This window comes from Brassica napus, unplaced genomic scaffold (genome assembly GCF_020379485.1).
Source record: "Brassica napus cultivar Da-Ae unplaced genomic scaffold, Da-Ae ScsIHWf_1140;HRSCAF=1619, whole genome shotgun sequence".
Taxonomy (NCBI): Eukaryota; Viridiplantae; Streptophyta; class Magnoliopsida; order Brassicales; family Brassicaceae; genus Brassica; species Brassica napus.
Window position 1 is genome coordinate 3,901 of NW_026014565.1, and position 26,398 is coordinate 30,298.

The 26,398-nt window shown below is 35.3% G+C and overlaps 1 protein-coding gene and 2 long non-coding RNA genes across 5 annotated transcripts; all 3 read left to right on the forward strand.

Annotated features, from left to right (window-relative positions):
• The first annotated feature begins 1,131 nt into the window (after positions 1 to 1,131).
• Positions 1,132 to 2,757, forward strand: LOC106451749 (pinoresinol reductase 1). The gene is made up of 4 exons (XM_013893730.3): positions 1,132 to 1,518; positions 1,746 to 1,986; positions 2,118 to 2,321; positions 2,458 to 2,757. Exons 1-4 carry the CDS (start codon positions 1,171 to 1,173, stop codon positions 2,616 to 2,618), a joined length of 954 nt encoding a protein of 317 aa, XP_013749184.1. The 5' UTR covers positions 1,132 to 1,170; the 3' UTR covers positions 2,619 to 2,757.
• A 1,867-nt stretch (positions 2,758 to 4,624) lies between these two features.
• Positions 4,625 to 8,742, forward strand: LOC106451751. 3 transcript variants are annotated; one of them, XR_007330846.1, is made up of 7 exons: positions 4,625 to 4,869; positions 5,018 to 5,083; positions 5,419 to 5,872; positions 6,001 to 6,110; positions 6,221 to 6,343; positions 6,425 to 6,483; positions 7,203 to 7,434. It is a non-coding gene; the product is annotated as an uncharacterized LOC106451751 (long non-coding RNA). The 3 variants fall into 3 exon arrangements; XR_007330845.1 differs by having other exon boundaries at positions 7,217 to 7,434; XR_007330844.1 differs by lacking the exon at positions 7,203 to 7,434 and adding an exon at positions 8,391 to 8,742 and having other exon boundaries at positions 4,626 to 4,869.
• A 4,678-nt stretch (positions 8,743 to 13,420) lies between these two features.
• LOC125596119 lies at positions 13,421 to 15,617 on the forward strand. Its single transcript, XR_007330841.1, has 4 exons — positions 13,421 to 14,084; positions 14,158 to 14,265; positions 14,382 to 14,423; positions 14,496 to 15,617. It is a non-coding gene; the product is annotated as an uncharacterized LOC125596119 (long non-coding RNA).
• Positions 15,618 to 26,398: the final 10,781 nt, after the last annotated feature.

Genomic DNA, 26,398 nt, shown 5'->3' on the forward strand with positions numbered 1-26,398 from the left:
CGACTTACCTGTAAGCCGTCTGGACGAACAGATCTGGAAAAAAAACTCGATTTCATACCTTAAATTGGTGAAATAACTTCCTTAGCACACATAAGGCTTCTCCAAGAACACATAATCTCAAACGAAAGTGACCCACCCAGAATCGTTAACTTCTTTGACTCTATAAACCATAAAAAATGTAGAATCAAAATCTTGGTTTTTTTTAGTGAATGTGGAGAGAAAGTGATAGAGATGTTGTGTTTAGTTCATAAGAATGGAGAAAGAAGAAGAGTAAATTGATTTTGGGAGCATTAAGAGTTTCAAATTGGTTGTTCATGGTGGTTAGGATATTGATGACAATGGCAATCTTGTAATTACTTGAAAATGATGAGGATGAGAGAGTAAAAATGTCATTTTCGAAAAAAAAATAAAAAAAATTGATGGCATTTTCGTGAATTATATGAACTTGTGAGGTGAAAAGGGTAAAACTAATTTCTAAAAAAAAGGAAGTTAGTTTTGTGTTTGACTTTGAGTTGTAGTCAATTTTGCAAAAAGCCCAGAAAAATATATCAATATTTTTCCGCTAAAGATTATAAAGCTTAAAAATTTATATTTTCAAATGAATTGCTTTAAGACACTACAAAACTGCTGTCTTACAAAAACCACTACATATAACTAGGATACATACAATGTCAAATACATTTTGAACATAAACAAATTTCAGTGCTTTTATGTAACCACAATGAATGTTTATAATCCAATGATAAGCTTTTTCACATCACATTATATCTCAAGTATCATATATAAATACGTATATATAAGTTATATTTTTAATTTTATAACCGAAATCCACACTATATGTTACTAACTGTGTATAACATAACATTAATTCATTCATAAGATGCAAACTGTATGTTTCTTTAACATAACATTAATTCGTTAAAAACATATCTCTCCTAAACAAATCGTATGTTTCGTTTACATATCATTCATTAAAAAATATTCAGCTGAAAAGTATTAATTTATTTTATAGGCGTCATATACCCTCAATAACTTTACTTACAATGCATACAATAATCCATTAGATGTACATACATATATCTATATATACACATATATATGTTTCGACCCATATATATATACAGAAGCGAGCGAGAGACTTCTACCAAACACAAAATCAAGAAAAACGAAATGGGAGGGATCAAAAGCGGCGAGAAAACGCGCGTTTTGGTGGTGGGAGCGACGGGTTACTTAGGGAAGAGAATCGTGAGGGCGTGTTTGGCTGAAGGTCACGAAACTTATGTTTTGCAGCGGCCAGAGATTGGTCTAGACATCGAGAAAGTCCAACTCCTTTTCTCATTCAAGAAACTAGGTGCTCGTCTCGTCGAGGCTTCTTTCTCCGACCACCAAAGCCTCGTATCAGCCGTGAAACTCGTAGACGTCGTTGTCTCCGCCATGTCGGGCGTTCACTTCCGTAGCCATAACATCCTTGTCCAGCTTAAGCTCGTTGAAGCCATCATAGAGGCTGGTAATGTCAAGGTGAGATTAAGATTGGTGGGCTGAGAAAAATTAAAAAACTGCTGATAAGTTTGTTGTTTTTAACTTTTTGCGTTTCTAATAACATGCTTAAATAGAAAACTTAACCTAATATTTCAAACAAATCAAAAGTGTGTTAATTTGATAAAACATTTCATTGTAGTACTTTGGATGGGTGTCTATTATATTTTATTTTTAAATAATAAGATTGATAAAAATAATTGTTTCAGCGGTTTTTACCATCTGAGTTTGGTATGGATCCACCACGTATGGGACATGCTTTACCACCAGGACGAGAAACGTTCGACCAAAAAATGGAAGTGCGTCATGCTATTGAAGCTGCCGGAATACCTTACACTTACGTTGTTGGCGCTTGCTTCGCCGCATATTTTGCCGGAAACTTATCTCAGATGGAAACTTTACTCCCTCCAAAGAAAAAAGCTAATATATATGGAGACGGAAACGTAAAAGGTAAAAATCATTACTACCTCCAAAGAAAAACTTTACTCTTCTAAGTGTGGTCATTAATTAGTTCTTAGATTTGAATGATTAACCTCATAAGTTTCTAAAGCAATCAATCTTTAATGGTGTTATCTTCGTAGTGGTGTTCGCTGATGAAGACGATATCGCAAAATACACCGCAAAAACACTAGACGATCCACGAACAGTGAACAAAACCGTGTATATCAGACCTCAGGACAACGTTCTCACTCAAAATGAATTGGTTAAAATTTGGGAAAAGCTAACCGGAAACGAATTGGAGAAAACCAATATTGCTGCAAAAGACTTCCTTGCCAACATTGAACGTAAGTCCACTAATAATGTAACATAGTATATAAACTATATATCATTTTCAGCTACACGTGCTTAATAGACTAGGCTTTATGTCCGTTTAAAACATAAAGCCCATTAAATGTTAACTAATTTGTTATATTAATGTAGACATGGAGATTCCACATCAAGCAGGGATAGGACATTTTTATCATATCTTCTATGAAGGATGTCTCACTGATCACAAAGTCGGAGAAGATGAAGAAGCGTCAAGTCTCTATCCGGATGTCAAGTACAAGCGTATGGATGATTATTTAAGAATGTTCCTCTGATTACAATTTGGTCAAAATCATATCTATGATAAATATGCATATCATAAGTTTGAAGTTCTTATATTCATGTATTTTCGTGTTACTCAAAGTGCAATGTACTCATTATGCAACAAATATATATGATCTCTTCTTTTCTTAACAACCATACCAGAACAACAACAAAAACTGATTACGTTCAAACGTTGAAAGGATGAAAACTGAATACAAATAAATGAGGAACATCTTTTTCTCCAAAAATGAGATGCATTAGAAAATGGGAAAATACAGATTTCAATACTATAAGGCAACCAATTAATAAAAGAATAAAAGAGAAAATTGGAAAAAAGAGACACTTTCAACTAAGATTTGTCCCAATAGAATTTGTAGAAGATTATTTAGGTAACTAAGATTTATATTCTCTTTAATACCATTACTAGATTTTGACCCGCGCTTTGAAAGCGCGGGATTATCTTTTATTGAAAATTCAACTAATCCGTCAGTTCACTAATATGTTAAGTCATAGGAGTTGGATTTTAGGTTCAGTTTCAGTTTTTTATTTGTGCCAATTCGATTGTGATTTTGTTTATACAGTCCAAAATATATAGGAACCGTTTGGTTATTTATGAACATGATTTTAGTTTATGTTGGATTATTTTGGTTTTTGGTTTGATTCGGATAATAACCTTAGGAACCTGATAAAATAGAGTTCAATTCAGTTTTTTCGTTTCCATATTTGGATAATTTTGAATAATTTGGATAAAAAAGTTACATTTGGATTTTGCTAGATACAATATCAGATAACTCGGATAAATTTAAATATTTTAAACAATTTTTTTGGGTGATTCAGTTATTTCGGAAAATTAAGACAATTTTGAATATCTCGGATGAAAAGTAGTAGAGTAATCTATTTTTGGGTGTTTCGGTTATAAGTAGTATTTTTAAAATATTTTACAACTTTAAACTAAGAATAATTAATATTTTGAGGTTCATCCTTCATATTCAGATTAATTATTTTGGTTTTATAGCTACAACATTTTTATTAGAATTTTAACATTTGAGTTTAGATGTCTATAAGTTATTTTATTTTTTTAGTATACATATTTTTCAGTCAAATATTTGTTAATATTTCTGGTTATTTTGATATGGACGTTTGGTTTTCGGATATGTTCTAATTTGTAATTTTTTTAGTTTTTGATTTAGTTCTGATTTGATTGTGAGAGTTAGTTTTTGGTTCAAAAAAATATATAACTGTTTAGTTCTTTATAAACTCCATTTCGTTTTTTTTAGTTTTCGGTTTTGTTTAGAAAAAATGTTAGAAATCAACTAAAAATTTTAAGTTCAGTACAATTTATGTTTAGTTTATAATATTGATAATTTTAAAATAAATATAGTAAATTCTATTACTTTGCGTTCTCATTTATTTTTTACTTTCGTATTAATTCTGTTAATTTGGTTCTTATATGCATAATTATATAAATATTTTAGAATAAATGATATAGTATATCAATACAATTTAAATAAAGATGAGATTAGCTCAGCCATTATTTTCATTATTGTATATAGGTTTTTTCTTTAATAACTATACTTACATTTGGACTTTGTTTAATTTTAATTGTAAAACACGAACTGGGCTTCAGACAATATTGTTGCTTTGTTGGTCCAGAAATAGTCAATGTAGAGTTTTTTTTTTGTCAAAATGTCTAAAGTTATGGGTGTGATTGGTTGAAGCTGTAGCTTTCTATTTTTTGCTATAAGATTTAGGCTTTAAATTTTAAACTTTGACTTTAATTTATTTTGGTGTAGAAAATTTTTCAGAGCACTAATTAAAAGCTCTAGAAAATTTTGCTTTCTAAAACTAACATATTTCTTATTTTAATGTTTTGGCTTTGGAATCAATTTTAAAAATAAAAGCATGATTGCTTTTAAAAATGGCTATAGAAATTAAAAGTCTATTTACAGCTTCTAAATAAAACCATGATTGATTTAAAAGATGGTTTTAAAAGTTAAATAGGCTTTCCACAGCTTCTACAGACACTACCAATCACCTCCTATATTTTTTTAAAAAATTTGTGGTCTGAATAATCATGGAGTTATCCAGAAGAAAAATATCAGAAAGTAGTGTCTGTAAAAAAGAACAACCGACAGATAGATCTCTCCATCCAAAGCGATGATTCTGAAAAAACTCAAGAAAGAAAAACAATAGGATTGAGAAGTTAAAGGATCAAATTTTTCCAGAAAGAGATCTTTCAAACATGCATTCTCTTCACAATCGGTAAGTTTTTGCTTTGATTAAAGATTTCTAGTGTCTCAATTTTTTTGTTTGTGCTCTTACTCTGTATGTATTTTGACATGCAAGAATATCCAAGTTGTTAACAAAATAGTACAAAAGTACATTTATATGAAATCACCGATTTGTCCAGATTCGTTCAAAGCAAGGTTTAACTACAGATGAAGTTCACCTTTTCACATAATCCGACAAAATAGAAGTAAGTTTTAGATATAGCTATGGTTTAAAATAATTTTCTGGTTTTTATCCTTCTTTTCATATGTTGTACTTTTTAGATAGGACAAACAAATGAGAAGACTTTTTTTTTTAATTAGCAACAACATTATCGTACTATAAAGACTCTAGAGAAGGTGAACTTTTTATTCTGTTTTGTTAGTCAAAAGACTCAAAACTAATAGAAATATTGTCAAAGTATAAGGTCTCTTGTTTTGTCCTTGAAAATACTGTTTGCTTGACTTAGTAGAAGTTTTGACCTGTAGACACCAAATAATTTTTGGATTTCTAAAAGAGCTATTTTGCTGTATTGTTCTATAGGAGTTTCATACTGCAAAGTCAGAGGATGACTGAAGTCTCACACTATAAAGATAAGTGTTCTCTTATAACATAGATTCTTTCTGTACTTTTGGAGCTTTTAGTATATTTTCTCTCTGATTTTCTTATATTATGCGTTTTCTAATGAATTTGTTTTAAATGTTCTTCATGGAAGTCCTGTAGTTGGATAAAATACAACAAAGTGGGAGCAAGTACGAAGTCTCAAACACTAAAGATAAGTTTTCTCTTTTGTCTATTGTCTTGAAGTTCTCGATCAGTCACATTATTAACGATTGCAGCATATATTAAATGTTACAATACTAATATGGTATTTTGTATTATAGTTCCCAGACGTTGTATGGTGGAATTCCATATTCTTTTCAATCATGAGCAACGGAAGAAGTGGTTAACAACATATACAGCACCAAAGCGTATTCAGCAGATCTTCTTAAACGCAGTAAGAGAATTGGTATTCTCAATGATATACCGTGAGGTCTAAAGACCTAATTATTATTTTGATTATCAATTCTTCTAAAGCTGTTTTCTTATTATTAATACTCTCTTTTGTTTTGGTTTTTGTTTTAGGTTTTCTAAAGGGGAGTCCACAAAGATCAATACAAATGAAAAAGATTGTAAACTTCAGGAATTACCAAGTTTTGTCATCTAAAGAGTGAAAAAATCGAAACTGACTGAAGGTAAGTGTTTTATATCAACATAAAGCTTAATATGTTATATATATAGTAGTGTCATTTATAAACTTATATAAACATAAAGTTTCTAATATGATTTATATTGTAAACTTCAGGAATTACCATGAAATAGGACCGAAGATGTGTATCCATACACTTAGAAGATTAGTGTTTTACTCAAGACAGTTTAATACAGAGATGGCATGAAAGATAATAAATCCAAATCATGAAGGATAAACGTAAAACATGCAAGTATTTCTCTTTTTGTCTGCAAATATGATTTCTAAAGTCTCACCTACCCGGTAATGGTTGGTTTCCAGGTATGTACCACTTTGGCTTGGATCAACAATGTCGTTTTCCATGGCCTAATATCATCAAGGTACAAATCTTTTGCTTGGAAGACATTATATGAGAAACGTATAGAAAACAGCGTGTTTGCTTTGAGTTTAGGTTATTCGCATTCAATTTAGTTAGAAAATATAGGCCGTGAGTTTAGGAAAATCTCATATCTTGACTATCAAGTTTATTCAAGTTATGGAAAATTAGTTTTTCGGGTTTATTATAATGGATGTTTAAGTTACCAAAGTTCCCGCTTTCTTGTTTTGATTTTATGTGATTGATATGGTGAAGATATGGAACTATAACGATTGGCTGGGTATTTATGATTTAGTATATTCACTATTGTTATGTATATTAACTCCGGAAATCTGTTATGAAAAAAAGATTTGCAACTACAATAATCTGTTCAAGTATATTGCACAGTTGTTAATCCCGTTATATTCTCAACATTTGGGTATTTAGTATATCAAATATCTTTATATACCGGCTTTTAACCCCAATAGTTATCCATATGATTTACATTGCACAATTTTAATAAATTAATTAATAAATAAAAAAAAATCTGGTTTTGGGGTTTAGGGTTCGTTTGTAGCTTCATGCTATACATCTAAAATTGCAAGCTTCCAAATATATATAAACACGATTGTTAGATATTCATAAAATTGAATAGAGCACCATGTATGGTTGAAGTTTGCAATTGATCGTAAGTAAAATATTGATTGGAAGTTATGAATGGTTAAAACATTGACGAAAGTATAGTTTTAATGTTGAAGCTTGCAGTATCCAAAATTTGTGAGGAGACACCTAGCAAATTTAAATGTTTAAGCGTCAATGTTGATGGAAGGAACATGATGATCTTCTTTTTTTTTTTGTGAACATGATGATCTAGATTTCAATATACAAAAAATTGTTACATATTCTGCTAATGATAATCAGTGTGTTTAAGCTATTCTTGTGATGGTTTAAGAAAAAAAAAGGTACAACTTTGATATGTTTAGTTTTCAAACCGTCGCATAGTAGATGCGTAGCTATGGTTAATTAACTTAACTAAAAAGAGAAAAGTATTAAAAAAATAATGACCTGTTGAATTAAAATGATTATGTAAATAAAATCATAGGTTTTGTATTAGCCAGTGGCAGTTACATGTAAATATTGTTAAAACAGAAGGGCACCTCAAAAAAAGGCCTTCTGTTTTAATAGTATTGATATCCTTCAATTAACTTAATTAATCTTAATATTTTGTAATTGATTTAAGTTTTATTAAAAAGGGAAAAATAAAACAGAAAAAAGAATATTAATAGAAATCCACGAAAGAGTTAAAACAATTCGTTTAACCCTAATTTCTTTTTCCCTTTAATCTTCTTCTCCAACGTACCTTCAACCCCTATCAATGGTGATTTAAGGTGAGCAGAGAATACTTGTTTCTTTATTGGAAATCATCAATTATTTCGTCTCTAATCTCGTTTTCGTCTTTCCTCCTTTTTATTTCGTCTCTAATGGTGATTTGTTCTCTACGATTTCGTCAGACAGTCTCTTCTTTCTCTTCGCTTCACACTCTGTATCATCAGTATATAGTGAATGTGTTTTTATGTTACAGTATGAGTTATTTTGGTTCTAATGAAATTGATGATTGTTGTTTAGGTCATGTCGGTGATGATATGTTACAGTCACGTCTTTACCCACCTCCTCTGTTGTGATTATTCGTTTTGGCCAAAGATTGAGCTTATATTTTGGTATTAGCTCAGTGATTCTCGAGGGGCTATCTATTTTATTAGGAGTTACCTTCTAATCAAGGTCTTCCTTATCAATATTGATGACATGACATCTGGATTTCCATTTTATATTTTACATGAGTGACTTGCTTGAATATACTTTCGTGGATAAACTGAGATTCTTTAATTTTCATATTCTCAAGTGCTAAAACAGGTTGGTGTTGGTTTTCTACAGGTTCTTCTGTCTATATGTTCATTGCTGACAGATCCAAACCCTGATGATCCTTTGGTTCCAGAAATAGCTCACACCTACAAGACAGACCGGTGTCAAGTACGAGAGCACTGCCCGATCGTGGACCCAGAAGTATGCAATGGGACAATGATGATTGTCAATAATAATCTCACAAGTACATTGGGCATTGTCTAAGAATATGAGAAATAAGATCGAAAAAAACTGAATGTGGTGTTTGCTTGGTTGCTTTATTAGTTCTATCATCTTAATCAGTGTGTTGGTGTACATGAGCTTTATATTGAGACATTTTGAGAACTTGCAATGCTTTAAAGCCAATAATTGGCTATTATGATTATGATGAGTCAGTATTAACGACATTATGGTCCACCCCGTAATCTTCACACACCATGATCTTGAGCTGCTTCAACGTAGCAGTAGTTTCTAATGTTACCATTCGACAACGTCTTTTTTTGTCAACCACGAAACTCCACTCATCACTGCAACTAGACATCCATTCACCAGATTTAACATAGATTAGAATCATGTTGTATTGATAGAGAAAAGAGATGACTATGTTGATCAAGAAGAGAGAAACACAAACAACGAAGAGAAAAGATCGTGGGAGAAGGAGAAAAACGTGGGAGATAATATTCTATGAGATATTTAGGGAAGATTTAGTTTAGATTTAGGAAACTTCTTTAACAGAATATGGAAGTTTCCATATTTTTACGATTTGCGTAGAATATGTACACTACATAACCAGAACACCGTATAGGAGGTGAAAAATGTATTCTTCATGTAGGCGTCATATAAGGTAAAAGGCAGAACAAGTTATGTCAAGTATATCATTGAGTTGTGGCTATATGTCGTTATCAAACTGTAGGTTGACCGCATACATCTTTCTTGATTATAACGTAATTGATTCTATATGTGCTAGAATATACAAGAAATGTTAGTTTACGGTATATATCCTTGATATATCTATGTTTAAAACTTAGAATCAAACATATAAACTAGGTAGATTACCAGAATGAGTTTTCTAACTGTACCTAGAAGATAAAATAAAATATGATTCCAATTTTTGTAAAAAAAGTTTAAACATATATATTGTCATACTTATGTTTCCAATAGTTTTCATATTTTTGTACATTTTTAAAATGTAATTTACTATTTTCCCATTAAAGAAGGGGGCAATACATGTCCAAAATTGGTAAAAATATGAGAAATCTTATTGTGACAAACAAAAGTTCAAAGTGTCCCATTTTTTCAATTCTCCCTTAATAAAATCTGTATGTAGAGCCCACTAATAACCTTTTACTAGGATAAGACATGCGCTTTGCGCAGGTTAAAAATTTATATGAAAATTATTTAAGAAATATCGTATGGAAAATAAAATTTATATTATTGATCAAATTAATATTTCTGGCCCTTAAATAATTTTTTAATTTTTTTTGTTAATTACATAATTTGTTTACTAGTGAACTGATCTTATTTTTAAAATATTTTAGGTCAAAAATTATTTATTGCATAAAAACCTAACGTTTAGGCCGGAGAATATCATGCCTACTATTTGGTTAATGAAACTATGACAGCTCGGTTTTATATTATGATTAGCAATTTAAATTTTAATTATGGTTATGATAAGTTTACGTTCACGTGCCAATCCTATCTATCTTCGATATTTTTCTCTTTTTTGTGTCATTTTGGTTTTTGCTCGATATAAATATTGATTTTTGAGTTTATTCTCATTTCTTTTTTTTTTTTTGGCCTGAGATTTAGAAAATGTTTAAGATTCAAAATTATTAAATAGATACATACTTAGGTTAAGATAGACGTCTTGTATATTAAATAACTAAGAAATCAGTTACTATTATGTAATAAATTGGCTTGCACATATAAATCAAAGATATGAAGTACATATATATATATATATATACATAAACACCTATTAAAATAAAATTATTTATTTATATGATTTTATTATTGTTGTATCTTATTATAGAAAAAAAATTAAACATTGATCACAAAAGTTTATGTGAGATTTTTAACAGTTTTAGTAATTTATACTCGTTTTGAAAAATTCAAAATATAACATATAAAAAAATCTAAAATTTTAATATATGATTAATGTAATTGTGTAATTTATTTTAAAAATTAAGAATTAAACAAAAATTATAGAAAGTATAGAGTTATTAGCAAATCTTCATTATTTAAAATCATTAATTACTATATATATCAGAATCACATTAGGTAATTCCGTAGGTTTTATTTAAGGAAAATAATATATAATAAATTTCAATTTGATAAATAAATGGTCTATAATGAACATACTATATAATATAACGTTCCCTAGCAATTTAATTTTGGACTAACAAAATTTCAATTGATTTTCAAACTTCAACATGATATTTTTTTAATTAGTACAAACTACATGTTCTAAACTTTTTAAATGTTTCTCTATTAATATATATAGGATGTTAAATATTTGATCATTAATTTTTAACATAATAATTTTAACAGTTTTAGTAATTTTTTCGTTTTTAAAAATTCAAAATATAACATATACGAAATCTATATTTTAATTTTATAGTTTATATGATTGTTTAATTTATTTTAATAATATAAAATTAAACAAAAAATGATGGATGAGATAAAAAATATTATCAAATCTTTATTATTAGAATCACTAATTGTCATATATATATTAGTCATATTTGGTAATCTCGTAGTTTTTATTTAAGGAAAGAAAAGAAAATAGTAAGTGTACACTTTAATTAATTTTATGATTAGTTTAATGAAAAGTATAATATATGCTTAATTGGACCAAATTATTTTATAAGGATTTTGAATTTCATTCTGGTGATGACACGTGGCTACACTTAAAGATTGTAATGTTTCTTAATTAATATATAAAAGATATATGTTAGTGTTTAATTCTGTAATTGCAAAGTGTTACTTTATAGATTCAAAAATTATTAAAAATATATTAATTGTAAAGTTGTGTTTAATACGAATTCGGCACATACGTATTGAAGACACAATTCGATGGTGGGTGTTTAAAAGACACTTGTTTAATGATTAAAAAGTAACTACAAAAGACTAAAATATCGTAAGAGATGATCAACTCGGCAAGAACAAGATTAGCTATGTACACCCTAATCTTTTACCGACTTGTGTGCATTTTTGAATGTCTTTTCTTCATCCTTTACATTCTCCTTTTATAGCTGACTGCCTTCCTTATTTTCTCCAAATCTATTCTCTTGCCGAGTTCAATTACCTTGATGGATCTTGTTCGGAGGATGTAATCTATCTCCAACAAATTGTTGTAACTTTGTTAGTGAGTAAGTGTAAATGATAGCAAGCCAGGACACATAAAGAATCAACCTCCATTTTTCCTTTTTTTTCAGCCAGTGGATGAAGCCATGGAGGCTGCCATAGCGCCATCTTCGGTCGGGCTCGTGTATTTTTTGTCTTCTCTTTTATGTCTAGTTTTTTATGCATGTAGATGTTTTGATGCAAATGCGTCTTATGTCAGAACTATTTGATTCTGGGTGATTGTGGAGCTTGTGGTCCCATATCTTTTTGATATTTTGAGTGGGGTTTGTCTCCAATTACCAACTTAATTTTTTCTGATCAAGATCTTGTGACAAATATGTCTTTCGCCGATTCTAATCTTGTGGGGTCTAGCGAGTCTTCTAGCTTCAATAGTCTATTTTCAGTTTGGTTTCCGCCTGGTTCGATCTATCCCCTTCTCATCTCATCAAAATATAGTTATCTTCAAGGTGCTTCTATTCATGTATTTTTTTTTTAAATTCCGAGATCGGTAACTGTTCGATTTTTTATGAAATCCATTGATTATTTTTGTTTTCGGTTCCGTTCAGGTAACATGGTTAGGAACTGGGTAATATCCCTTAAATTTCTGTTCCAATTTGTTTCTAGTTCATTTTCAGTTTTCTAGGTAACTTAGATAAATTTAAATATTTCGAATAAAAACTGTTTGGGTAATTCAATTCTTTCAGAATAATTTTAAATATTTTGGATAAAAATAGTCAGATAAGTTTTTTTTCTCGGTAATTCGGTTTATAAGTAGTATTTAAAAAATATTTGGTAATATTCAAATTAAATAGAATTGACATTTTAAAATATATAAATTGTATTTTAGATATTCCGATGTCCATTCGGTTATGGTTTGGTTTCTGTTTTTTTTTTTTGGTTTTATAAATATAGAAACAACTCTTTTATTTGTGAACATCAGTCTGGTTCTGGATTCATTCTTTTTGTTCGGTTCCAGTTTGGTTTTTGATTCTCGGTTTATATGCACATACTTTTTATGAAGCATTAGTTTAACACGTTGAAAGGTAATGTGTGCTTCTATGGAGGAGGACTTCATTTCTGTTGTTTGGATATCTGCTTCTTCAGTAATTGTTATGTGGAATGATTTCTACGACCTTTGAAGTATGCTATTCCAAAAACAAGAACAAAATATTGACAATTTTAATGCAGACATGACGATATATAACAGGAAAAAACAGGAAAAATAACTACTAATTAAGGACAAATATAGAAAACAAAACATGTATATATATTGTCCGACTGGTGACCATTCTGGAAACAAGAGAAACAAATAGAAAATGAACGAATAGGAATAAAATTGTAGGAATGAAAATGAATGGTTGTTCCATCCCATATTTAACAAGGAATCATTTTGGCTCTAAATGGTGACCAATGGTAATCATTAAAACAAGCAAAACAATATATAGTTGCAAATTAGTTAAATTGGACGATCATAACACCCCCCACATTAGGCCTGAGACTTATTATCCGATATCTGGATTCGATCCGAGATCTGCTCCGGATCCGCTTCGAAAATAGGATATCTGGGGTGCCCGGATCCGAATCCGGATAGTAAAATCTTGGATCCGTCCAAACCGAATCCGAATATCTTAATTTTTAGGTCCAGATATCCGGATCCGGATCCGTATTTTTAAAACATTAAATTTTTAATTTCATTAATATTTATATTTGATATATTAATATTTATACATGAATTAATCTCATAATATTATATTTTAGTTTTTACAATATGTTTAGCAAGTCTCTCAAAACCGGAGACAAACACTTTTCACTATGAATCAAATAGATTACAAGCCTCGCACTAGTTGCGTGTTCTATGGACGATTATATGTTTATGTGTCTAACAATGAGAGCCTAGACCCCTATTTATACAAAATTGTCTAATGTGATTTCTTGTTGTAAATGGAATAACATGTTTATCCTAAGTTTATAAGGTTTTATAAAAAAATTTGGATAAGGATGAAACTAACCAAATCTTTTTAATTCTTCAGGTCTTGTACGAAGCTCAGTAGCCGGCCAGAATGACCCAAGAGACATCAAGGCCTCACATTCTCCATCTTGACTCTTTGGTCATTCCTTGGCTTCTCGGTTTCTCCATCTCTCTCTCTCTCTACGAAAAGAAACCCAAAGCTCCGACGAGCTCGCCGCCTCGTTTTCTCCGACGCACCACCTGTTCCTCGACACCGTCTTTATGGGAGACGTATGCGTTCTCCGATCCTTGCTTCTCTTCTCTTTTTGAACACTTCCTCTCTTCGATTCTCTGTGAACAGACAAGATCCCAACATCACCGCCGCTTGTCTTCACCGGTGTTAGCTTCCACCGCCTCCACCATTAAAATCTCAGGTTTCGTTTGCTCTCTCTTGTCTGTGTCCTTAGACATTTGAACAAAACCCTAACCTTTGATTTCTATTTCCAGCTCGTCCCTTGATGAATTCAGCTTGACTTCTGTGATTCTCCGGTGACAAAGTTCCTCTTGCACACCAACCTCACAACATAACCGAACCAGACTTGTCAAAGCTCAAAGGTATCTCCTTTTGCTTTGACTTCTTCCACTTTGATAAGTGTCTTAAGCCCCCTTTGTAACCTGTAATGAAATTCCTTAGCTAAATGATTAAACATATCTCCTTGTTTAATTTCCAGCTCATGGTGTCGACGTCTCTTCACCACCGTTGCTTCCTTTAGGTAACAGACACAATTGTTTCTTCAATTTATTTAAGAACTTAAACCTGTAAACTAATAGCTTTAAGTTTACAGCTTTGTTGTAGACGTTTCCTCGCTGCAACCATACGACTTCAGGCAATCTTCTGAACTCATCTTTTACCAAGCTTTATAAATTCCTGTCAAACCATCAGTTTGCTTTTCCTGAAACTGATTCCTTCTTTTGTGGCCTTTCCGCGAGGTGAACAACTCGACAGCCTTGTCACCTGCAGCCACATGAGACCTACTAAGGCAGAACCTTGAGGATCTCCAAGCATTTCTCGAACTTCTGTCCAGGTACACACTTAGTTAGGAAAACCTCCGGATTGATAGATGTGTGAATCTTATAAACCGTAACGTCACCAGCCTCAGTTACGTCTCTCATAAAGTGTAGTCTAGTATCTATATGCTTAGTCCTTTCATGGAATCCTCCATTCTTAGCTAAGTGTATATCACTTTGAGAATCAGGCAACACTCTCACATCGTCTTGCTCAAATCCAATTTGCTAACAAACCTTTTAGCCATAGTGCTTCTTTAAAAGCTTCGGCTAAGGCCATATATTCTGATTCTGTCGTTGATAGTGCGACAATATGTTGGAGACCTGATCTCTATAGCTTATTATGTTGCCTCCGAGTTGAAACACATATCCTGTAACAGATCTTCTTCTATCCAAATCGGTTGCATAGTGTGCGTCACATAACCCTCGTACTTTGAAATCTTCTCCTTTAGTAAACAATAGGTCTGAATCTAGAGCTCCTCGTAGGTATCTCATCACCCACTTAACAACTTCCCAGTGTTGTCTTCCTTGCTTGCTCATGTAACGTCTGATCAAGCCCACTGTGAAACATAATTTCGGTCTAGATCCCACCATTGCGTACATCAAGCTTCCAACCGCTGATGCGTGTGGTACTTTCCTTATGATACTCGCTTACATGTCTTCTTCTTCTTGTGTCAAACTTTTAAGTTTAAATTGTGGTCCGACAGGAGTAACCACTGCTCTGCTCTTTGCCATGTTAAAAGTTTCCAGAACCTTCTATAAATACTTTCTTTGCGATAGCTTTAGAGTTCATTTCTTCATGTCTTTAATAATATCCATCCCAAGTATTCTTGAAGCTGCTCGAAGGTTCTTCATCTCAAACTCTTTCTTCACGCTATCTTTGATTCTCTTAATTTCTTTAGAATCCTTTGATGCTATCAACATGTCATCGAGGGGTCGTATGCGCTTCTGTCGTATGAGATAAATCCGAACCTTTCATGTAGAGACAAGGGTCGTATGCACTTCTGTCGAAGCCTTTTTGTTTCATGAAGCTGTCGAATATTCTATTCCATTGTCCTGGTGATTGTTTTAATTTGTAAAGAGATTTCAACAAGAGACAAACTTGATCTTCTTTCCCCTTCTCAACGAAACCTTCTGGTTGTGCCATAAAAATCTCCTCGTCCAACGTTCCGTATAAGAAAGCTGTTTTCACGTCCAGTTGTTCTAAATCAAAATCGTAATTTGCAACAAGTGACAACATAATTCTGATCGACACGTGTTTCACCACTAGAGTAAACACCTCTGTGTAATTGATCCCTTCAACTTGTGAAAACCCCTTAGCTACTAATATAGCTTTACATCTCTGCTTCTCAACTTCAGGAATGCCTTCTTTCAGCTTGAAGACCCACCCACTTGCTGCCAATGATCTTCTTATTCTCTGGTTTTTCAACCAGCTTCCAAGTCTGATTTTTCTCCAAAGAGTCCATTTCTTCTTGCATTCCTTCGTTCCATAACTTCCAGATTTTACTTCTTCTTGCTTCTAAATAGAATTTAGGTTCATCCATATTTATCTCTTCTGTTGTAGCTAGAGCATAAGCCATGCAGTCTGAATCATCAAGCCTAGAAGGCTTCTTCACTTCTCTTCTGATTCTGTCTCTCGCAAGAATGTAGTTATCTAGATTTTCTCGTTAAGCTTCCATAACTTCTTCTTCACTTTCCGAGCTTAAGGATTCGGTTTCTTAGTTTTCTGATGCTGGAGAAACTCCACCTTGAACTGTATCCTCTGTGTCTTCGTCAGTAACTACATTTGAAGGTCCTTATCAGCATTGGATTGAACATTACTTTCTTTGTTCTCTTCTTCATCTCGCTGATTCCTTTGATATCTTTAAATATATCTTCTTCATTAAAGATCACGTTTCTGCTTACTGAACATCTTAGCTCTTCTGGTAGTCAAATCCGATAGCCTTTAGTCCCCTTAGGATATCCCATGAAAACTCATTTCATTGCTCTTGGACTGGTTTTGGCTTGAGTCACGTGAACATATGTTGTGCATCTGAACTTCCTTAGATGGTTTAGGTCAGCTTTAGTTCCAGACCACATCTCTTCCGGTAGTTTGAAGTTAATTTCTGAACTTGGAGATCGGTTGATCAAGTAGACAGCCGTCAAAGCTGCTCCCGCCCAGAACTTTTGCTCTAAGCATGCCTCTGTCAACATACACTGAACCTTCTCCATAATCATATGGTTCATGCGTTTTGATACTCTGTTTTGTTGTGGAGTATAGACGCATGTTATGTGTCGTTTAATCCCTGCTTCCTTACACAAAGTGTCCATCTATGTATTCCAGAATTCTAATCCGTTATCTGTCCTAAGACACTTCACGTTCTTTCATGTTTCTGTCTCCATTCTGGCTTTCCATTCTTTCAAGTTCTTTAACACTTCATCCTTTAGGAAATAGATCCATACTTTCCTAGAAAAGTCATCAATTAATGTAACAAAGTAGTAGCATCCTCCTAGACTTTCAACCACCAAAGGTGAACCCCATAAATCGGAATGGATGTATTCTAGGACTTCCTTAGACGTATGCTTGCCCTTTGAAAAGCTTAACTTATGTGCTTTTCCCAAAACGCAATTCTCGCAAAACTCCAGTGTCTTCACATCCTTCTCGCTTAAGTATTCATCTTTGACTAGGATATGCATGCCCTTTAGACTCATATTTCCAACTCTAGAGTGCCATCTCTTAGTCAGATTGATATCCGGCCTTGCGACTGCAGCTTCACCATTCAATACCATTTCTTGTAAGTAATAAAAGCCATCACAGTATTTTCCAGAAATAACCTTCTGATCTCCTTTGTAAAACTGCACCATGAAGTCTTTGCCTTCATATGTGCATCCCATCTTCTCCAACAAACCTTAGGATATAAGGTTTCTGCCCATTGTTGGCATGTAACGCACGTTTGATCCATCATCGTTCAGGATCCGGATCTTTCCTATCCTTTTGATCTCGCTGAAAAAGTTATTTCCCATCAAAACCTTCCCTCCTTCTATGTCTTCAAGATCAAATAAAACATCTTTATTCGTAGTGATATGGAATGTGCAACTAGAATCATGTACCCACTTGTGCTTAGTAGCTTGCTGGCTAGCCACTAGTACCAATGGTTCCTTCTTTTCTTCAGCAATGATGACCGAATTTGATGGCTTCTGATTTTCTTTCTGGACACTGCTTTTTAAAGTGTCCTTCCTTGCCACACGTTCAACATTCTTTAGAGAACTTAGGTCTTGATTTTAATCTGTTTTTGCTCTTAGATCTAGCTCTCCAAGTCTTGTCGTTCTTCTTCTCACCTCTGCCTCTATTTTCGCCAGCAAACAGCCCCTCCGAGTTACCTTTAGACTTGTTAAGAAGTCCCTTCTCCCTTAATTCAACTTCCTTAGAATAAGCCGAGCTTGTAACATCACGGACCGTTAAAGTCTCTTTTCCGCTGCCGTATTTTAAAGGATCAACGAGAGACTCATATTACTTAGGTAAGATGATTAAGATCTGAATAGCTTGATCTTCTTCACTGATCTTAATATCTAGACTTGCTAGATCAGCCCCAAGTTTCAGAAACACATCCAAATTTTCTTCAATGGTCTTGTGTTCTTCCATCCTGAAACCTGCATATATCTGCTTCATGTAGATTCGATTAGGTAACGTCTTTGTCTGATACTCCGCTTCTAGAGCCTTCCACATAGCCAATGTCGTTGGCTCATGCATGACCTTCCGTAGAATAAGATCAGACAGACACATACTGATCAAATTCTTTGTACGCAGCTCCTGGTCTTGCTCCTTAGGGTCCGGTTTAGAATCCTTCTGTTCTTCACCTTCAACATCCATAGAAGTAGAAAGAGTTTTCTCCTTAAGAACAGAACCCAAACCAACAATCTCAAGCTGACATATCATCTAATACTTCTATAGACGAAAGTCACCCTTACCATCAAACTTCTCCACTTCAAATTTCCATGAAGTTGCTTGCATCCTCTATTAACCGGTAAACTTGTTTCTCCTTTGTTTGCAGGTTTCTGTAACACGCCGTACCCGTCAAGCTTCAATACCAACGAGCTGAGTATTCTTCACCACACCATATAAGAATTCTCCTTGCTTGTTTATTGACTCTTGCCTTCGAATCTATGCACCTTGGATATCTGTTAACCTGGCTCTGATACCACTGGTAGAGAATCGACCTTGGCTGTTCTTGTAAAAAACGAATCAAACGCAAAATATGTTTGGCAAGTTCTCTCCAAACCGGTGACTAACTGTTTTCACTATGGATCGAGTAGATTACAAGCCTCGCACTAGTTGTGTGTTCTATGAGCGATTATATGTTTATGTGTCTAACAATGGAAGATTAGACTCCTATTTATACAAGATTGTGTAATGTGATTCCTTTATCCTAAGTTTATAAGATTTTATAAACTTCTTGGATACGGATGAAACTAACTCAATCTTCTTATTTCTTTAGGTTTTGTACGAAGCTCAGTAGTCGGCCCAGGATGGCCCAAGAAACATCAATGCCTCACATATGATGTAATGCGTTGAATATATATATATATATATATATATATATATATATATTGTAATTTCAAAAAATGATGTTTCTAAATTAATGCATCTACAGACTCTAACTAGTAGATAGTTTTCTTTTAACAAAAACATCTAATATACCAAACTCTTTTTTGGTGGAAACAAAATATGTTCATATTAGTGTTTTGTGCCGAGAATGAAAAAGAAAGTTGGCTAATTTGAATCTTTTCTTTCAGCTAGAAATAGTTATGCTAGAATAAGTTCTTAGATTTTAGTAAAATATGGTAAAATTGGCCATTAATTTTTGAACTTTTAGAGATAAAATATATTTACATTGCTTTCAAACCATTTTTAAAAATACAGGACAAAAATATATATGACACTTTAACCACTATAACAATTTTTAATGTTATGCCCATAAAAGTTCAAACAAATGATGGTTATGTAATTACAAGAATGTAAATTATGTAACCTAATTATATAATATGTCATGTAAATCGTTGATACAATTTTAGATGTTTAATAATACACAGAGTCTAAAGTAGGTTAAATTGTTCAAATAAGTAAAAACAATTATGGCCATTCATATATTTGATCATGCTTTTTTTTTCTTATAAAATTTTTCTTTGGCAAATCCTATCAATAACACTTGTTGGGGTCAAAATCGGTCACGACGGAATCAATGCTTGAAAGTCCGTAAAAATCAGCATGAACGTTTTTACGAAAAAGTAATCTTCGTAAAGATAACTTTACAAAGAGCCTTGCGGTAAAATCTTGTTCAAATCTCAATCGAACCACTAAATACCGATTGTCCGAAGGAAACAGACATGTATCCAATTCGGCCGCGGACAAGCTCGAGTACGGCAATCGGACCACGGACAAGCCAAGCTCGATCGATACGCGGCGACCAAGCATGCACACAGCTCGGTCGCTACGTAGCGACCGAGCGTCCGTCCCGCTCGGTCGCTACATAGAGACCGAGCTCGAGCCAAGCTCGGTCGCTACGTAGCGACCAAGCGTTCGTCCCGCTCGGTCGCTACGTAGCGACCGAGCGTGCATTCTGTTCGGTCGTTACGTAGCGACCGAACTCTTCCAAAATGTCGATACGACACCAATTCATGCATTCTCGTCTATCCTACGATGCTATATCCCGAAGACCGTAGCAAACTCAGTTCATGTCTTCCGACCATTCTAAGACATCAATCAAACTTTGCGATAAAAACCGTGGAAAGTTCGTTCTTTATCGAAAGAAGTCGTAATAAACGTTTCGAGTCGGAAGACGGCCCAAAGGGACCTAAGACACGACTCGAGGCCCAACTTACGATTTCTTAACCAAAAGCCCATAAAACGTATGACGGTTTACGCTTGGCGCGCAAGGAAGGATAAATGTCAAGTTTCCGCGGATAAATACGAAATTTTGAAGATAAATACGAAGATCGGAAAAAATAGAATATCTCCATTTTATGCTATGACGGCTTAGGGGCAGAAGTGTAAAAGCATAAACCGACCTTGGAGCTAGTATATAAGGAGTCCTAGGCGAGAGGCATGGGGAGAACTTTTTAGACTCGGAATTCTTTGCACTTAGAAACTTTAGGCTTTATTCTCGACAAGTTCGGTTTCTATGACTGGCACTCAATTACTAGACGAACTCGCCCAGGCAGTTCGGTCTCTTGTCCAGCTCTGTCAATTGAACTACGTTCGGCTTGATCCTCGAAAGGGGTACGTAGGCAGCCTTTAGCAAGGTTCAGTCCGAAATCAATCAAAAACCTTTTATGTATCTTTTTTCGTCTTTTGTTATCGAGCTGCGACTCAACTAGGTTTGAGCTTTTAGGCCGCTAGAACTAAGTAACTCGCTGACAGCCTTTGCGGCCAAAGCTTTTATGATCTCTTGTAATGATCGCAACGCTCTTACGCGGATTCGAAATAAGATCTACTGTTTTCTCTAAACTTGTTTGTTATCTTTTCATGATTTCCGCATATATTCGGTCACTTGTCGTTGGCTCTCGCAGAGATCCGGGACCTCTGGGAAATTAGGGTTTTTCTAGTTTCCTTATTTAAACGGAAATCGACAGTGCGAATTTCGGTTCCCACAGTTTGACGCTAGAAGGAGGGTTCGTAACGGATTACTCTTACTCATGGCCACAAAACGCTTGATCGAAACGATGTCTGGATATATGAAAGACAAACTCGCAGCACTGACTGCTCCTATGGCCAACCCTTACGCAAACGCCGTAGTTTTCAACAAAATCGAAAACTTAGTCGCGACCTTCCGCCACAGGAAGAGCACTAAAACAAGCTCGTGATTTCTCCCTGTAAACACGAAGGGAAACGATAAATCTTATCAAAACCCCGTAAGTTTGGCTCATTACCGAACAAAAGAAATCTCGATGCGTAAGGGTTTTACCAAAACACGTTTTCCGAAAATATTTCGGAAGGATAAAACTTGTTCTCCCAAAAAAACCGCTGAAAAACCCCAAAGTTAATCTCGAGCACGCACACTGCTCGGTCGCTACGTAGCGACTGAGCACGCACACCGCTCGGTCGCTACGTAGCGACCGAGCAGTGCGTGCTCGGTCGCTTCGTAGCGACCGGTAAGTCCTCAGAAAGGTCCTCTTTTGGGTTCTCTTGTGAATCCTCATCGCCACGCTTTTCGTTTCGTCTCAATCGGAGTTTCCGTTGAGATTTTACGACGAAAACATGTACGACTCTTCTTGGCTTGCTTCCACTCGCTACGTAGCGACCTGTCAGACCGTCAGTCGCTATGTAGCGACCTGTAAGGCCTCAGAAAGCTCATTTTTTGGGTTCTCTTTTGAATCCTCATCGAAACGCTTTTCGTTTCGTCTCAATCGGAGTTTCCGTTGAGATTTTACGACGAAAACAAGTAGGATTCTTCTTGGCTTGCTTCCACTCGCTACGTAGCGACCTGTCAGGCCGTCAGTCGCTACATAGCGACCTGTAAGGCCTCAGAAAGGTCCTCCTTTGGGTTCTCTTTTGAATCCTCATCGAAACGCTTTTCGTTTCGTCTCAATCGGAGTTTCTGTTGAGATTTTACGATGAAAACAAGTAGGACTCTTCTTGGCTTGTTTTCACTCGCTACGTAGCGACCTGTCAGACCGTCAGTCGCTACATAGCGACCTGTAACGCCTCAGAAAGGTCCTCCTTTGGGTTCTCTTTTGAATCCTCGTCGAAATGCTTTTCGTTTCGTCTCAATCGGAGTTTCCGTTGAGATTTTACGACGAAAACAAGTAGGACACTTCTTGGCTTGCTTCCACTCGCTACGTAGCGACCTGTCAGACCGTCAGTCGCTACGTAGCGACCTGTAAGGCCTCAAAGGGGTCCTCCTTTACGTTCTCCTTTGAATCCTCATCGAAATGCTTTTCGTTTCGTCTCAATCGGAATTTCCATCGAGAATTTACGACGAAAACAAGTTGGACTCGTCTCGGCTTCCTTTCACTCGCTATAGCGACCGAGATGACATCCTCACTCGCTATAGCAACCTGTCAGGCCTCAAAGGGGTCCTCCTTTGCGTTCTCCTTTGAATCCTCATCGAAATGCTTTTCGTTTCGTCTCAATCGGAGTTTCCGTTGAGATTTTACGACAAAAACAAGTAAAACTCATCTTAAACTCCTTGGCTTGTTCCTGCTCGCCCTACCTCCATCTTTGCGTTCACTTTCGAATCTCGATCGAAATGTCTCTTGTTTCGCCTCGATTGAAGTTACCATTGAGACTTTATGATATAAAAAAAAACCGCAAAGACCTGTTTTCTCGAATGGATTCAGATTAATCGTATAAAACGGCAACGGTTAACTTAACACCTTAGCCGCCTTAACTATACGATTACGTTGAACCTTTTTTGACGTCGTATATAAGGAGAAGATAACAGTCAAGTTCGGAAAATAAATGTCAAGTTTCAAAGGATAAACACCAATATCGGAAATGGCGAACATACACGAGAAGAGGAAAGGGAAATGAGCAAGCAAAACTGAGAAGAAACAAAACTGCATCTTCGAGAGAACTAAGGTATTTCCGACTTGAAATTTTTGAAATCAGTCTTGGAATTTTCGTAGGAAATTACTTTGAGGCTGCCATAGAACTTTAGGGAACGTAAAACCTAGGCGGATAGTCTAGCGAACTAAGTTTTAAGCGATTTTTTCTGTCTCGATATATTGTTCCATAATTGTTCATCCAGATCTTGCAAACCGATCTAAACTCTCCGAAAGTCAAGAAACGATCGCCACGCATATCAAGCTCGCTTGCTAAAGAGAGAAAAGTTAGAGACATGAACGTCATCTTAAAACCGATTCATTTCTGGCGATTTTCTCGGAACTGACATATCCCAAGTCGTCAACTTGGAAACAACCAAATCACAGTCCAAGCGTCGTCTATAAATTGTCCCGAATTATCGATCATTCCAAACATCAGAAGAAGAAACGTACACAACCCTTCAAAGTATCGGTTCAACCGTTTTCTTTCGTAAAAAAATGGGGGAGTAGGTACGTATACTATACTCGTATACTCCCAAACTTCAAAAACCTCTCCAAATCGTCAAGAATAGGTAAACGACAATCTTAATATTCGTCTAAACGCTAGCAACATATCCAGACGATCATGAACATAATCTCAAAAACTATACATCATTTCTTGTCGCAATCATGCGTACAGAAAACTTGTACCAATATCAAACTGAAACTCGACAATTAGCCAAAGTATTGAAGCCTTTTCCGGCTTCAGAAAGCTAGTTTCGTTTTTAAAAAAAAAAATTTACGAGAAATCTTCAATCACCAAAGCATTTCTTTCAGTTTCCGTTGTACCAAGTAGGTCACGGAAAAGCATCGAAAACATTTGCGACGAAGAAAACTCGAGAATAGATGTAGCATCGTGCACGTTAAAAGGAGCACTATCCTCCCGATGGTTAGCTAGATCCACCTCTAGTTGACCAATTCGTTCAAGAAACGAATGTGTCATGAGAATCCTCTAAAAAAAAAACCTATGAAAAACGTTCTGCGACTAGATCGTATTGAAATAAACTTCGGTAACACTCCATGAGTAACTCCAAGCAATTTTCACCTAAAATCAAAATCACAGCAGGAACGTTTCTTGTAAAACCCACAGAAACAACGCTACTTTGACATATGTATACATATCACTGATTTACAACCTTCGTAAAACCAGTTATATGATATGATAAATTATCTTATAGCCCACAGTCGGAAACCATATGATAAATTCTTCGTAACGAAACTAAGTCCTAACAATCAAACGGTTAACGGGAAATCTAAACTTTTTGACAATCGACCAAGTTTGATACATTCCACAATTCACTTTAAGCCCGCTATGTTTTACCCATAATAAGCGGTATCTAAGGAAAAATTCGTAAGAAAGCTTCTGGAGCTATACAAAACATCCTCAAAAATGCACGAAATAGATCTCGGAAGGCCAACACTTCACAAAGCACTATAAAGAAAATCGCTTCTTCCCATAGACAAATTTACGAGATACCACAGTCCCAATTCCTCGATCGAAAATCAAATTATTAGCATCCAACCAGGAACAACAATTTTTGCTGCGAACATCCGTAGTCAAACAAGAACGTTTCTCAAACGCAGGGCTAAGACTAAACCCTTGCAACATCGCGAAACATCTTCAAGCCCGCAAACATTTCAAGCACGAAACGCGGCATACGAAAGAATAACAAATCTTCAGCATCGCGAGACGTCGCAGACGCCTGAAGATTCGTTTTTCGACGAAATTTCCTTCCTCGATAAAAACATTTTCTTGGAATACCAGACAGTCATACGCACTAACATCTTCTCAAAACATATCCTTCGCGAAGACTTGAAACGGTATTTTTTACCATTAAGTTTGTTGCTGATCACAACAAACTCTCAACGTCTTAAACAGACTTAGCCATCTCGTAGAGATGACTCTCGTACATCCGACACAAGGATAATAGCGCTATAAAAGAAATCCAAAATTTTGGTCCAGCACTTCCGATCTCTGGAGAGATGCTCGATTCCAACCATACAAGTCGTATAAGCCGAGAACCTATCGCGGACTTTAAATCAGTATGAAATCAGGATGAAACTGAAACGGGATACGTAAGTCGAATTAGTCGTCGCACCCTCTAAAACCAGGAGTAAACCTAGGTCTTACCCTAAACCCAGCGCACTGGTCTCTAACATCTCTAGGCATAGTATCAAACACCCTGATACGAGATCCCAAAATTTGTCTTTTTGCCAATATTCGAGAATCTTCAGAAATCCCGCAAGTTTACACACTGCGGAAAACTCTCGAAACAGATTACGGATATAGCAGTTCACATAGAGTTAGATTACGAGATGACAACTCGAAGTCTTCCCTCTACACCCATACAAAATGCCATCGGCAGCAATACGCCTTATAATCGCTACATAAAAACTAGACCATAAAGGTCCCACTGGAAAACTAGTCATAAGAACCTTAACTCCAAGACGAACTACGAAAGGCTTGAACCCTTCAACAAGGGTACGTAGGCAGCCGTCATAAGGCGCAGCCTCAATCTTATCGCGTTTTCTACTTTTAGGAGAGCGAGAAGATCACTTACCACAGACCTTTTCGACCATTAATTCCGCCTAACTCACCTAACTTGCCTAACTTGCCAAGCCACTCGCTAGAACCTCACGCTAGAAGCTCATGGTTCTAACGAGCTGGGGGGCTAACTGTTGGGGTCAAAATCGGTCACGACGGAATCAATGCCTGAAAGTCCGTAAAAATCAGCATGAACGTTTTTACGAAAAAGTAATCTTCGTAAAGATATCTTTACAAAGAGCCTTGCGGTAAAATCTTGTTCAAATCTCAATCGAACCACTAAATACCGATTGTCCGAAGGAAACAGACATGTATCCAATTCGGCCGCGGACAAGCTCGAGTACGGCAATCGGACCACGGACAAGCCAAGCTCGATCGATACGCGGCGACCAAGCATGCACACAGCTCGGTCGCTACGTAGCGACCGAGCGTCCGTCCCGCTCGGTCGCTACATAGAGAAAGAGCTCGAGCCAAGCTCGGTCGCTACGTAGCGACCGAGCGTCCGTCCCTCTCGGTCGCTACGTAGCGACCGAGCTCGACCGAGCGTCCGTCCCGCTCGGTCGCTACGTAGCGACCGAG